This window comes from Capsicum annuum, chromosome 8, assembly GCF_002878395.1.
Source record: "Capsicum annuum cultivar UCD-10X-F1 chromosome 8, UCD10Xv1.1, whole genome shotgun sequence".
Lineage (NCBI taxonomy): Eukaryota > Viridiplantae > Streptophyta > Magnoliopsida > Solanales > Solanaceae > Capsicum > Capsicum annuum.
In genome coordinates, this window is record NC_061118.1 from 172789176 (window position 1) to 172805238 (window position 16063).

Genomic DNA, 16063 nt, shown 5'->3' on the forward strand with positions numbered 1-16063 from the left:
ACAGCCTTTATGATGCTTGAATTCCGATCAGATACAACACACATGTTTTATCTTTTCCCGTACGCTTCCTTTAGATTCTCAAAGAACCAAGTCCAAGATGCATCATTTTTAGAATCAAGCACACCATAAGTCAAAGGGAATATATGACTTGTATATATAAAAAAATTACGCAGTCAGATATAAATACATATAGTAACAACATATGTAATTATTAAAAACACAGGTCAATAAAATTATATATTTTATCAAAGAAATGGTATCAATTATATATAATAAATGTAGACGCACATCACTATCAAACATAATCAATTTGACATGTTTCATTCATGAAATTTTGAAAATATATGTAATTTTATACAGATATGTATATATCAAGTAGAGATGTGTATTTTCAAGTTATATGCAAAAATACATATAAAAATACAATCAGTTAGACAATGTAATTATAAAATGATACTAACCTGCTCCATCTATCGCACATGCTGTTACAAATGCCCCAGTATAAATTTCTCTCAGATGACTAACATCAACAACTACGACTGGTCTACAATGATCTAATCCTTTAATGAATGCATGTAGAGCGATAAATACATACAAGAACTCATTCTCATCCGTCTTCTTCATTCTTATATGTGACTCAGGATAGGTAGTATTCAATACATATAAGTATGGTGGTAATTTACCATAAGATGTTGATGGTTTACCCCTCAACTCTTCTAACACTCTTTCTTTGGCCCTCCAACATAAAATGTATGTCAAATCCATACCAAACTCTTCCTTCATATCATTTTTTATTTCTGTCGCACTGTATTTTCGTTTGTGGATTTTGAATTTTTGTTAACCATACCACCTATCAACATACTAGTAGAATGTACCTTTGGATAAATTTTGTCCTTCACCGGGCAAGTATATTGAGGTATGAATTCTCTTATTCTAAATATTTCAGAATCTCCCATGCCTGATGCACGCATTAAAAATTCGCAGTTCCTTCATTTGCAAAAAAATGTATAACTGCATCCAACATAATTTAATACATTCAAAATACATATCCAAAGTCATTTTAAATAAGATCAAAGTGATATAGAATGTACGTACGAGTTCTTACTAGACCTTTTACTTCGGTTTGAAATTTCTCCCGTATTGTATAATCCTTCATCACTAACTTCAAATTTTTTTTTGTCAAATAAACCTGGTCTTCCTCAATATGCTTGTGATGTGGGTCTAAGATAATGACCTCAACAGTATCCATCTTAAATACATCTAATGCCGGTGTATCTTCAAAAACCACCAAAGCTCCTTCATTAGATGTATTTATCACCTTTTGCAAGTTGTTACATTCCGCTCTTCTACCAGCAATACACACAGATGAACTTGCAAAGCTGCTCTTTATATATTTCTCCAATATGCTTATATATAAAGGAAGATGATTCATGTCTTATATTTTTTTTTTTGTAATATAAACACCTTCAAACCCATATCATTATGTATTTGTATTTGACCTGTATTACCATTGATTTGATATTCCACTAGAGTACGTTTGCTGGTTAAGTTTACACTTAAGTAAGATGCAAAAACATCATGCAGCTCAATGAATGATGTTGTTGTGCTCAATAATATAGCATCAATGACGTAATCTTCGTAGTTTTTTCGTACGTCCACCTACCAGAGTGCTTCACAAGAACTGGTATGCTTCCCATTTCTAAGTGATTAAATCAAAAATAAACAAATATACATATTTGTCAGATGTAAATTGTTACAACATACACTTTTTCAGTTTTAATCGCAAACAAAGTTACACAACCAACATCTAAAATAAAAAAATATATTCACACAACATTTGTTTAAAGTAAAATACAAATACAACAAAAGTTTTCAGCCATAGAAATATTTCAGAAATTTATGTTGAAGGTTACATACAATCAAATTTAAAATCACCAGAATCCCACACAATCAAAATATTTGTTTATCACTTTATAAAACCCAACAACAACACTAAAAAATACATTTACAAAACTTTTGTTACATAAAACTTAGAACCAAATTAAATTATTTCAAGTTACATACAATGACAGTATCTGTTCAACATCAAATACAACCAGATACAGAACCTCCAGATTCGAACACAACTGAACATATATAAAACATCTTTTCATATATGTTGTTATACTCTCAAATTCCGACAATCAAAAATACAAAAAAATAGAATTTCATCAGCTTGAAAACCTGAATTCGATCATTACTTTTTCTTCGAGTTTAAAAAACACTAGAATAAACTTTAAAATCTAGATTTGTTTACAATATATTCATAATCCATTATATAGCAACGTGAAAAATTTGTACAAAGCATCACAATTTGATCAACTGAAAAAAATATTGAAATAACAAAAAACGATCTATAAAAAAAATATATTAAAAAAATAATTTAATACCTGAAACAACAATTAAGCAGAAATTTACAACAGATACTTGAATTTCGAAGTTCATCGTTGAACTTAACGAAACTGATTGTTCAAACTGATATTGAACACCAACAAATACAATTGAATTTTTGATTGTTCAATTAGAGAGAAATTGAAGATTCAACTTAATTTGAATTGATTTTTTTAAAGGATCACGTGTTATGAAAGGAAGAAAACTATTTTTTGAATTTGAATAGATTTGTTAGTATATAACGAAAAAGGCGTGATTGAAGAGCTTTTAATGGGAAGAAAATCTTTATCAGTTAAATTTATGGAATTATTACCATATTTAAATCAGTTAATAAAGGGCAGTAAAAACAATTGTATGTATTTTTATAACAACAGTTTGCAAAAATACAAAATACAACTTGCTATATTATGTGAATATGAAAGTGTTGCTATGAAACTCATAATTAAGGGGATAAGTATGCTATTTCTGAATTTTGCCCATTAAATAATTAGGAAAGTAAAAATATCTGCAGATAATTCTAACAGACGATACATCCAAGCTTAAAAATCCATTGTCGGAGAAACACATCCAAGCTTGAATTCGCACAGGAGACGATGAATATATTAGCATTTTAATTGTTGGTTGCCTGAATTTTTATATTTCGACGAGGATTTAATACTCCACTTTGTAATTTTTACATTATTCAAGCAGCCACGCACCTATGACTTTAATACTTTCTTTTTCCCCTTAACAATTAGTTTGCCTAAGCTTACAAAATTAATAGTAACACAACTACGTTGCACGATTCTTTTTCCAACTTTATATTCAAACTCGTGCAACAAATATGCACACAAAAACAACCTTACAAAATCAACCAACTCTGGCTTGTGACTGGCTTGCCTGTGCATATATATTAGCCAGAGCTCCAATCACATGTCGGACACCTGACAGACACATATCTATTCTGAAAATAGTTGACACCCCCAATTGCTAGGCCAAATTTAAATTCAAATGTGAATTTAAAATACAAGTTCATACAATGCTACTGACTAAGCCAAAACAGTGAAATTAAGGAACTGCCCAATTGTCACTCGCATATACAAGGCACATATGTTCATCCTTCAAATCCGGTGCAAAATGCCCACTTTAACACCGGGCTTGTTGATTTGCCCACATGCTTACCTCGTATGCAAGTCCTGCCTAACACAGCTTGTCCTTGGTGTCCATTTTCCTTATTCGCCCTCCTTGTCCAACACATAGCCCACGAACATAACTTATCCATGGATCATGCCATATCATAGTCTTGCCTTGCTTTAACCAGTCCAACCCTTGTCATGTTTCAGCTACACATTTCCTGGCATGCCTTAGCCATGCCACTATCAATGTTTTGGTATGCCCTATTGACACGTGACATATCGACTGACCTCAAGTAAACTTGATCTCAACAGAAGTCATGTCTCTAGCCACGCCTGAACCGCCCAAACTATGAAGCTGAGGGTCTAACATAATCCCTCTTCCCTATTTACCCTCCCCTACCCCAAAATTACTGAATCAAAATAGGAAAAAAAAAACCGTATATAGCAATTATTATATAGGAAATTAAAGCATAGCTTTCATTTTTTCAAGTTGTATCAAATCTTATAAAAAAATAAAAAATAAAAATATTTTTTTCTTTTAAAAAAAAATATAAAAAGTAATTTTTGAAAAGGAAAATAAAGATTTAATACAACTAATATGCAATAATCCTTCCTTAAATATAGTTATCCTTAATTATTAATATCAATCCACCCCAAATTCCTCTAACCATTTTTCTTTTCTCCTATTTTATGTTTTCATTAAGAGTTTCCATCTTCATACACTACCTTCTTTTTATACAACATTTAGTTGTTCCAGTCACAAATTCGTATCACCTAAATTTATGCACTACCTTCTTTATGAATTTTGATTGCAACGAGGAACCACTACAAACACTCAACAGCGGCTACCAATCGCCAAATTAAGACCTTTCAACTGGTAAAGATCCTTCACATAAGCATGGTTATTGCTCCCTTAGGGACTGTTCCATAAATTGGTATTACCTAAATTTAATATCGCAATCCATAAATATCAATTTATATATCTATTTCATACAAATGTGACATGTAAGAAAATATTTTATAAACTGATTCCATTCAATTTATAATCTTAAGTATATTTTCTTACAGCTCGTTTGGATAAGATTAAAAAATAATTTTTTAGCTTAAGTGATTAAAAGCTTAAAATAAGTGCTTATAAATTAAGCGGGTAATTGTTTGGATAGAAGTACTAAAACTGAAAAAAAGTTGTTGATGCGTTTGGTAAACAAGTGATGTTAAACACTTTTTTGTTGTTAAAATGACTTAAATGTCCTTAAAGTTGTTAACACCATAAATAAGGTGAATTATTTATAATTTTTAATTTTAAAATAAAATTTTTGAACAAACCTCCGATTAATGATGGATTCAATGAAAACAAAGAAGAAAGATGAAGAGGAAATTGGAGGGAAGAGATGAAGCGAATCGGCATAGAGAAAAAGAAAAAAAATTATATATTTAAGAGCTACAAGTTTAGGTATTGTTGGAATTGAAGGAAAATATAAAGGATAAAAAGGTAAATATTTTGGTCAAACCTAAAAGAATTTTAATCTAAAAAGTAAAAAGTTGGGGTACCCAGCTTCTCACTTTTTAATTCTTTTAATCAGTTTTTAGCTTTTTTTAAGCACTTTTTAGTTTTACCAAACACCTTAAAAAGCTAAAAAAAAAATAAAAGTTGGTTTGAGCAGATTTTAATCCTATCCAAACGGGCTCTTAATTGAATATCACACTCACATTATACTCATTCCATATAAATATAACATGTAAAAAACTATTTTATAAACCTTGAATGTAATATTAATAATATACAGGTTTCATACATGAAATAATTCAAAAAAGACAAGTTTGTATATTTATTTCATACACTACAACAAACCTAGTATATTCCCACCTAGTGGGGTCTGGGGGGGGGGTAAGATGTACGCAGTCCATACCTCTACCTCTAAAGAAGTAGAAAGGCTGTTTTCGATAGACCCCCGGCTTAAGGCACGAGATACCACACAAACACATAGTAAAGCACAGCACAAGATTACATAACATAAATATGACACCCATAAGTAATATAAAACAGAGAAAAGCACACAAATTCGTTATTATTTATTTATTTCATACACTAAAATAAATAATAACGTATAATATTTGGTGAAAATTGATTTTTATACCAATTTCTGCTATTATTATACTTATTTCATACTGATTTTATACAGAATTTATACACGAAACAGTTTAATAAGTATATACAAGATAATTTTCACTATATTATTCTTATGAAAGATTACGATCTATATTTAAATCCTTATTTATATTGTTACCAACACAAACTGATTGTTCAATATTTTTTCTCTAATATCAATTGACATATATTTTATTGTTATATAAAATGAGTATTTAATAAAGAAATTGGTAATACTCCTTATATCATATTATTTTTAAAGAATAAAAGGAAAAATAGAAGAAAGAGAATTTCTAATGAAGAAGACCAAATCGTTGGTTGAATAATGATCCACAATGGAACAAATCGTTGGTTGAATATTTTAGGACTTTTACGCGAAGAAGTAGAATTTAATTTTGGTTTAGACATGATTCACAATGGAGAATGAAAAGAATAAATATATCAATTTTATGTTTTTTGAAAAGAAGATGAATATTATCTTAAACTCACTATTTTTCAATGAAGAAGATGAATATTATATGAAATCCATTTTTTTTTCAATCTTGTATTTTCAAGGAAAGAATATGAATATTATATGAGTAAGTTAATGGAATCAAATTTTTCAATAAATTTTTCAGAGGTTGAGTATTAGAATGGAGAAAGAAAATATATAATTACCATAATTATCAATACATAATTTAAAGAGAATATTGATTACAACCCTATAAATATGAGATTGATTTTAAATTATATAATTAAAAACGAATTTTGAAAATATGATTAAAATAATATATCTTTTAACAAGTTGCTATAACTTGTAATTAAATTGTTATTAATGTAATTATCTAAAGGCCAGTGTTGCTAAAATTTGTTATTTTAGATGTGTAGGGGATAATTTTCTCATCAAAATATCCTCCATCCAAAAATATCTTGGCCCGAAAGCTGCACCCCTTTGACCCATATCGCGGCCCGTGGCTGGTCGAAAAGAGTTTAGCAGGCCCAAAACAACCTTGTACCTGTTGTTTTGATTATGTTAAGTGTGTCAGCCATTTCCTGGAAGCATCTCCTCTCCCGTGGGGACCAGTATTAGACGACACAGTTAAAAATCTCTGTATCAGTCATCGCCATTGGAGGGAGGATCATGGATTCTACCGTAATGGCCGAATGGTCTCAGCTCCCCAGAGAACTGGTAGAGCTCATTTCCAAACACCTTCCAACCGAAGCCGATTTCCTCCGTTTCCGTTCCGTTTGCTCTTCATGGCGTTCCTCCCTTCCCTCTAAACCCTACCCTTCTTCCCTTTCCCGTTTTCCCATTCTCCCTAATGACGGTATCGCCGAGAATAGCTGGGGTTTTAAACTCTCCAAATCTCCCATTTTCCTTCTCCGTTCTCCTACGTCCTCCGACAACCATGGATGGATCATCAAACTCGATCGCCGCGAAACTCCCCAAAGGATGCGCTTGCTCAACCCTCTTTCAAGATCCCATTTCAAACCAGTTCCTGCGAATTTCCCAAAGAATTTGGATTCCTCGCAATACCCACTTCTTGAATTGTGCCAGGAGTACACTCTTCAGTTCATAAAGTATCGGCCTAGGGCTAATTCAATTGCGGATGCTGGGAATCTGTACATGGAAAAAGTTGCTGTGCGTCTGGAGGTAAATGGGTTTGTGTTATTGACGATCCATGTTTCTGGGAAATTGGTGATGTTTAGATCTGGTGATACGAAGTGGTCCATTGTTGATGAGTCGTCTTTGCCCTACGATGATGTTATTATGAAAGATGGAATCTTTTATGCTGTTGATAATACTGGGAGGGGTGTGCTTGTTAAATTGAGCTGTGGGTCACCTCCAGAATTAGAAGTTGTTGCGAATTCTGTGTTTGGGGGAGATAAGAAGTTTCTTGTGGAGTCTTGTGGGGATTTGTTAATGGTTGACAAGTATCTGAGTATTGGACCTGAAGATGATTTTGGATACAATGAGAATGTTGAGTTTTATGAGGAATTTGATTGCTTCATGAGCGAAAGAACGGTAAGGTTCAAAGTTTATAAGCTGGATGGAGAAATGCAGAGGTGGGTTGAGGTCAATAGTTTGGAAGATAGGATGTTGTTTGTGGGGGATAATTGTACGTTTTCTGCTTTGGTCTCCCAGCTTGGTTCTGGGTGTAAAGGAAACTGTATACTCTTCTCGGATCAGTTTTTCTGCAGCGAGAATGATAATGTAGGATTCTGGAAGGATCACGGCATTGGTGTGTTTAGTTTGGAAAATGGCAGCATTGGTCCAATAAGTAGTTACCAGGGCTATGCTGAGTTGCTTTGGCCTCCTCCTCCTTGGATTCGTTCTCCTCAGACCATTGATGTAAGGGATTTTCTTGTTATTGTTTCTGTTAATTTGATGGTTTATGCTATAAGATTGTGCGTTTGGTTACGTGAATGTGATAGTTTAATGTTTATTCCACGTCTTGATGCTGGTTCCCGTGGGGCAAAAAGAGGCCTTTTTTTGCTCTCCGTTGTGCCCTGGTTCTGTATATATGTCCTCTCCGATATATCTGTTTATCACCATGTTATCTATGTTCAGACTAGTGTTTGGACCCATTGCTTGTCGATGATACTCTTGCAATTAAACTATTGAAATAGTTAAAGATGGATAAACTAGCTATTAACCTTTCTGTGATGGCTGATTATTGATAATTGAATCACTGACAATCACTAGCTAATGCCCTAGCTCCTCGATGAATAATATTTTTGAGCTAGGAGTATATGTTAGTGTACCAGAACCACTCTGCCTTGATAACTATTTCATGTTTCCAACTTCAACTTGAAATGTTATTTGCATGTAAGTGAGGGTCTTACAATTTGGTGTGCTATTTCAACTTCAACTTGAAATAGAGAATGTAAAGCTTGGAATACTGGTTTGAGGTTCACTCACAAAGCTTCAACTGTTATCTCCAAGTGAAATTTATGTCTAAACACAACTTCCAAATACCCTTTTTAAGCTTCAACTTTGAATGCTCCTTTTAACTTCAATCAAATATTGTTGAAAAGCCTATTGTTTTGGCAACTCCTCAAAAAGATGAGATCTTGGGGGGTTACCTTCTGTTTCCACAGCCCACAGCAACTATCCTGCTTTTTTGTTTTCTCCATCTTTTGTGTTTTTTTTCTCCATAATCTTATCTATTTTTACTTACATTTGCTGTTTCATACAGGCCGAGCTGACTGAGCTGAAAATCTAACTCTCTTGGAACTTAATGGGGATAAAAAGAAACATGCTAGCCAGAGCTGATGATATGTTGAACTTCTAAACTGTACATATGGTTTTCTTTGGAAATTGACATTTATTTCAAGGTTTAACCGCATAGCAACGTGCTTATGATGCACTAACTTGCACAAATAAATGAATAAGTTAAATTATTTTCATATAGGTATTATGGTAAAGAAACAAGGATCTTCATGTGCCTTTAACTCAATGGTGGTTCACATCAATTTCACCTTCTTATATTAAGTACTTTTCAGCTAACTGTCAGCATATACTTATCATTGAATGGAGTATTGTGCAATTCTGCTGATTTTGGAGATTTATGTTTGTTCCATCTAATCATATGATTGTGTCACACTTATATAATTGCTATTTTGCTCGGACTCCTTATATTTCAAAAATCTAGATGGGTGCCTGTCGGCTGTTGGATTCCATTCTCCCAAAGTAGTGTATTTTTGGAGAATCTGACACGTGAGAAGCAACATTATCCAGAGAGTCCAAGTATCAAAGTTTAATGGCACACGACTTTAAAAAACAGAAGGAAAATTTACTCCTATATAAACTGCAAGCATTTCCTCTTGTAGGAGTTGAGCATCCTAATTGCTGTTTAGGAATGGGCTTGTAGGGTTTTCCTTAGTATAACATTGTTAAGAGTACTTTTGGCTTCTACTTCAAAGAACCACTCAAGAATGAGTACTCAGAAGATTCCTTGACCAACTCGTGTCTTCCAGATGAAATTGTCTTCGACATCTTAAACTACGTGCTCCTTAAGCATCTGAAGAGATTCAAATTGGTTAATCGGAAGCTTTGGAATGCCCTACTTCTTCACCCTGATTTCATGGACATCACATTCCGCATTCTCTGTTGTGGATGATAAGCCACCCTTTATTGGACCAATATATTGATATCCCCAGTGCATCAATTTGTTGGACCACCCACTAGTTTGTGCATCGGTGTGTACTTAATTTGATCCCTCTATCCAAGCCGTTAAGTTGCTCTCTGTTGATGGAATCATCATCAATCAATCGGTTATGAAATTTGTCAAGTTGGGTTTGTCGGAAATACGTAATGCTAGGTATCCTGAGTTGCTGAACAATGACAGGAATAGGAATATAAGAAGGCTGGAAGAGAACTCAGGTTTTCTCAAGGGAGTTGCCTAGTGCATTTGGTTTGTTGAAACTGCAGACGTCCAAGATGATGTTGATATTTTGGATATGGAGAATGGCAGCTCTATTGGCCATACTTCCCCAAAAGGGTTTCTCTTGAGCACTACTAATAATCTTTAGATTGGAATGGTCAACTCTCATTTGCTGAAATTGTAAAGGATTAGATGCATATTTGGTTCTACAAGATTACAAAAACTACAATCACAGGCTCATGCCATCATTCTTGCTACGGGTTAATTATATTACAGATAGTCGTTTGTGCTAGTCTATTTTGTTTTTTGTCTGAGAAAGAAGTCAGTCTATTTTGTTCTTTGTTTGAAAAAGAAGGTAAACAGGACATCTCTGTAAATATTTAACCACTCTACTGCCAAGCGACATGATAGCCCTGGCTGGTTTTGAATGTGGAGCTTTCAGCACATTTCATCTTCACTGCTGCAAACTTTACTATGATCAAATGAGATGAGATTGGACACCATTGTCCATCATTAAGATCATGAAATTTTTATTTAAACTGCCTATGCTTCAAACCTGCAGCGAGCATAAACTGGTTAATGTTGATATCAAGTACTTGATAGATGCCTTAGAGCGGTAACTAAATATGATCAGCATACTTGTTGGTAGGATATGCCAGGCTAATATATACTTGAACAAGGCTTTTTAATTCAAGCGACATATAAAATGCTAGCTCACGCACAAATCGTACAAAGGTGTGACACTATCATGTTAAAAATGTTTTTTCCATATTCCATGAGGGCTTGGTGTAGGACACTAAACAGAGAAGGTTATAGAAGTAGGACAACCATTGCTGGAAGTACACCTCACAGCTGAGTAAAGATGATGAATTGAGGATGAAAATAACTAAGATAGTTGACAAGTACTAAAACACCAACTTCTCAGTCGGCGAGTTGCAGAATGCAAATATTATAGACGGAAATATAAGAGCTATCACCATTAAGATGCAATCACTTTGCTACATCTAATGGCTTGTCAAGCAGCAATTTCTTCTTTTCTATACCATAAGAAAGCTGCAACTTTGCACATGCCAGGCGAAAACTGTGCAACTACGTTAATACTATCCTTCTCAATGTAACAACGGATGAAGATTAGGTTGAGAGTTTTGAACAGCCGCACTATCCTAAAAGAAATATACATGATAAAGAACATAACTGAGATCAAAGCGCTCTTGACTAGTCATCCGTTAATTCTTAGTCCCGTTCAGGAGCATCCTTAGAAGGTCTTCTCGCACTAAGATTCCCTGCATATGACCACAATTTATCCAAATCATTTGGCGTCACTTTCTCCAGTTTAGCTGCTGGTGGTACCTTAGAACCAGCCTTAGAAGGAGAAACTGCATTCCCTGGGCTACCAATCAGGGGAGATAAGCAAAAGGTTGGTGTAGCAAATGGAGAGGTGAATGGGGAATGCTTTACAGAGAAGGGGCTTGGTGACATCCGCTTTTGGACTGGAAGACCACCCAAACCTCCCCTATTGAAAAGGGATATGGACTCTGCTGCGGCACATTGTTTTGTTGCATCATCCACGTACAGTACATCATCAATCCTCGCCATGATATTAAATGCCAAACTCTCCATGACCCTTGAGTAGCTCTCGAGAATTGACTGCCCAACATCCTGAAGTAGGACAAATTAAAGTCAGTCGTGTCCCTGTGTATCCAGTTGTTATTGCATAATGAAAGTGAACTAAAGATTCATTTCCTCCCTTCCAACACTATTTTATCCACCGCTTGCCATCAGAAACACTTCATAATATCAATATTCAGCGTATAGAAACAGAACCATGAATGAAGTTCCATAACAGTACAATAAAGGCATTCTACAGTTCACACCTTGAGACCATGTAAGACCAGAACTTCCACTGTCTATCCCATTGCATAGAATTTATTATATCATTATTAAGCAAGAAATATCTCATAATATTTCTTCTCTTATCAAAATAAATATTGCGCACCATGTCCCCTATCAGCTCTACTTTGCCATTTACTCTTCATGTAAGTTAGTATCACCTACCTTGTTAAACTGTATTTTGTTCATGTCTAGTGCAGTTTGAGGAAGACCAGGGAATCGAAGCCTGAGACTATGCAAGAGTGTTTCTGCTCGTTCTGCCAGATATTGATTCTTATCACCATCTGCAACAAGGCCCTTGACCTTACCTCCCCATGATTTGTGTTTAGAATTTCTTTTATGTGGATGCTTCTTCAGGTCCTTGAGTCTCCAAACATGCACAGCAGCCTCAATTCTATTTGCAACTTCCAGAGTATGGTGCTCTGATGACAAGTCCAGGCAATCAAGAAGACATTCAGGTGAGAAATTGTCAGCAGTGATGTAGCGATAGATGATATCACCTAAACACGCTTTTCCACTCTGCAATAAAATTTAAGAAACAATTAGAGAAATGAACAGTTACAATTGGCAAGTAAGCAATCATTTCTTTTCATCAAACAAATAAGCTATATAGGTTATATTAGTTAAAAAAACTGTGAATGCAGCTAAAAAAGCAGATTTTCGGAAATTAAATTTTAGACTTTCTTTTTATCTAATAAGGAAACTTCGCTTTGTTTCCTTTTACTGGATTTTCTTTTCTAAAGCATAAGCGTTGAGCTACAACCTAAGTTGCTAGGACTCAGGTGTGGATCCACAAGATTCTGAAGGATCCAAAGGTCGGACCCTTCAGAATCTAAATTTTAAGATTCGGGGGTACAGAACGAGGTACGGACTTGGGTGAGTGGATTCGGCTAAAATAATTCAAATATCTAAAAGTACAGTTATATGCCAAAATGATGAGACATTTATGTTAAAAACTTACAAGGTCTTATGAGGAAATAATATTGATCAAGAGGAGAATTCCAGAAGGTGTTATACCGAAATGGACTGACAGAAATTTCTATGTAAGGTACTCAAATTTCATCAAGTTTACCTTCATCTTTTTGGATTACTGAAATCATTGTATTTGTCACAAGTTTTTCCATTGACTTTGGTCAGAGTATCCAAAATCGGTCGATCAATACTTTGTCTCATTATGTGTAAGTGATCTAAATAACGAATACAGAACCAATAACCATTGGTGCAATGAAGAAGGCAAGGGAAACATATGAAATCAAGATACAGTATTATTTAAAGCAACTGTCATAGGCTGTGGATGCCAGCTCTTTTCTTTCGGATGAAAAATTGCCACTAAATTTAACTTTATGTAAGCAATTAAACAGGATGCAAACCTTGGGCAAAGTTTCGATATAGGCATTTGGAGTCTCCATCTCAGCAAGCACATTACTGTTGATTGCCAAGGCTGCCTTCAGTATCTGGTTTGTGCAATCCCTACACTGTTGCAATCTCTTTCTAGCTTCTTCTGACAACCCTTTTGGGGGGACTTTTGGGCAAGGCAGCCACCATTTCTCTTCCTGCCGAACTGAAGGCCTACCAAACCCTATTCCGGAAGGATAGGAGTCACAGCCCTCTCCATCAGCTAACACTATCCCTCGATCCACATACCAAAACTCCATATCACGAAATCCATCAAGAATGCTAATCAACATGGCATCAAGTTTCTTCAGAGCAGGCAAGTTCAAATATAAATCAGAACGTGGTCGCGCTGCCATTACTTCATACGTGCCTCCTCCAGGGAACTGTTGAATGGAAGGCACAAGCTCCACAATAGAGTCACTAACACACAACAGCCACTCCATCTCCCGACACCACATCCCCTTCTTTTGCAGGGCCAGTGGCTCCAACCTCCATAGTTCCCCAAATATAGTAGCTACAATAATCATACAAGAAAACCCAATTTCAATGCAAAATCAGATGTGCAATTTTTCCTGTTCTTATAATTTACTCCTCGAGTTCAAAGAGGAGTGGGGGAAGAGCAAGTTACACTAACCAGACAGATTTGTGATAGCATTTGAGATTGCAAGTGCTGTACAAACCCCTTTACCCCCTCCAGACATGTCCTCACCAAGAAGCAACTTGGCGAATCTCTCTTTCATCAGATCAATTTCTAAATCAAACACAACCTAAAAGTCAAAAAACGATAACCCACATTCTACGGAAACAAGAGTAAAGGTAAACAAAAAGCAGTAGATGTCCAAAAATATCAACAGATGTACAGCGACAAATCTAGTCAATGATACAAGTTTCACCACCAGATAAGCATATATAGCTAAACTAAAAGAAGAGAAATGGACAAACCAGATAAATCTGGCTGCTGTTTCTGGTACTTGTCATTGCGGAGCAGCACATCTTTTTCGCCAATCACTGGAAACATGAATGGAGGTACCATTGATGCCTTGAACTCCGATTTGGAAGTAAATCTCCGACAAGCAAGCGGCGAAGAAGCCATAGAACTGGAAGCACCTTCAGCATCATAACGCCGACAAGAGAAACTACTAGAAGAAGAGCTTTCAGACTCACTCACATCAGCACTCAAACTGTAGCTTCCACATCTCTCACTCTGCTGATCTGAACCTTCTTCAGATGACACACTCCCCATGCTAAACCCAAAACACCCACAAAAAACTGTACTGTAAGTAGTAACTAGCAAGATCCTAGATGCAGAACAGCTTCATCTAGACCAAAATGATTGTAATTAACATTAAAATAAATGGGAGATGAGGAGGAAATGGTGGAGAATGTAAAGGGAGAAAGAAGATAAAAGCAAAGCAAAGGGTTCACACAGAGACACAGTACGTTTCCTCTCTCTAGATAAAAGGACACTGTGACAAAAAAGAGTGGGGCGTGGATATAGTACAGTAGGATGAGACGGCGTTATAAAGCGAGGATGTCCGTTTGGGGTCAAAAAAACAAAAAACAAAAAGAACGGCGTTAGTTGACGACAAAAAGGTACCCTACTATGGTATTTTGGTAACTAACATCCGACACGGTCCTTTTCTTTGTTGCATTTGCCGTTGCCCACCCTCCTCATCTGCTTGCAATTCTTGATGACTTGTAGACAATTTAACAAACGGATGTGTAACACATTTATTAATTTGATTTTTAATTTTACTTTTTTTTTTTTTTCAAGAAAAAAAAAAAAAAAAAAAAAATCATATTTTATTCTTTGCATTAATTACTATTTTCTTCAAATTAAAATATAGATAACATTTATAAGGGTATTATGATAAACTTGTCATGTTATTAATTATTTTTGTTAATCAATTTATCATCTCAATTTAAGACGGAGGGAGTACATTTATTCTTTTGATAACTTGTGGAAAACACCATGTATTATATGAAAATATACTATCGAATTTTGGTGAAAATTTTTGCTGCGAATTTTCTCACTTATAATCATAGTTAATGTTACCTTCATTTCATTTTACTTGTCACAATTTGACTTGATATATTAGCTGGAAATTTTTTTTAATAATATGGCTACTTTACATAGTACATATTTACATTTTAATTTGAAAAAAAAAAAAATTAATACTATGGGTTTTTAAAAGAAAAAAGAAATTATCTTTTTTCGATACGTCAAAAATGACAAATAAAAGTAGAAATACAATTGGAAAATTTATGATAAATAAAATAAAAAGGATAGAGTACTATATTTTTCTTGCCTTTTTAAGTTTTTTTATTGGAGGACCATATTAGATTCATGGGACTGTTTGAAATTGTTGCTTAGCTTTTCTTCTCGATCGACTTGAAATAATTTAGTTTGAATCTTGCTTCTTTCTTTTCTTGATGTGCCTTTCATTTTGACTTGAAGGGACTGGGTTCAAATCTGAATTCTTTCGATATCATAAATGCAAAGTGGGGTTCATAGTCATCCAAACGCTAACAAATTTTGTAAATTAAAGTTATTTAATTTATCTTTATACATTGGTACGCTAGTTACGCGTACTCAATTAAATTATCCCACGGAGTGGGACTTCATGACATACTTTAACTAACATACATGTGCTCTTGGTGAATGGTGATTGCCCCTGTTATCTGCAAACCCTGAGATCGCCTCCAACCACAATAAT

General features: G+C 34.6%; 2 protein-coding genes across 2 annotated transcripts; one reads left to right on the forward strand and one right to left on the reverse strand.

The window, feature by feature from the left end:
- The first annotated feature begins 6571 nt into the window (after positions 1-6571).
- LOC107840604 (F-box protein SKIP23) lies at positions 6572-9233 on the forward strand. The gene is made up of 2 exons (XM_016684516.2): positions 6572-8026; positions 8874-9233. The coding sequence occupies exons 1-2, from the start codon at positions 6815-6817 to the stop codon at positions 8898-8900; spliced, it is 1239 nt and encodes a 412-aa protein (XP_016540002.2). The 5' UTR covers positions 6572-6814; the 3' UTR covers positions 8901-9233.
- Positions 9234-10914: 1681 nt separating this feature from the next.
- On the reverse strand, positions 10915-14842 carry LOC107840603 (rop guanine nucleotide exchange factor 1). The gene is made up of 5 exons (XM_016684515.2): positions 14289-14842; positions 13981-14097; positions 13322-13860; positions 12117-12470; positions 10915-11720 (listed from the first exon to the last, which is right to left on the reverse strand). Exons 1-5 carry the CDS (start codon positions 14587-14589, stop codon positions 11295-11297), a joined length of 1737 nt encoding a protein of 578 aa, XP_016540001.1. The 5' UTR covers positions 14590-14842; the 3' UTR covers positions 10915-11294.
- Positions 14843-16063: the final 1221 nt, after the last annotated feature.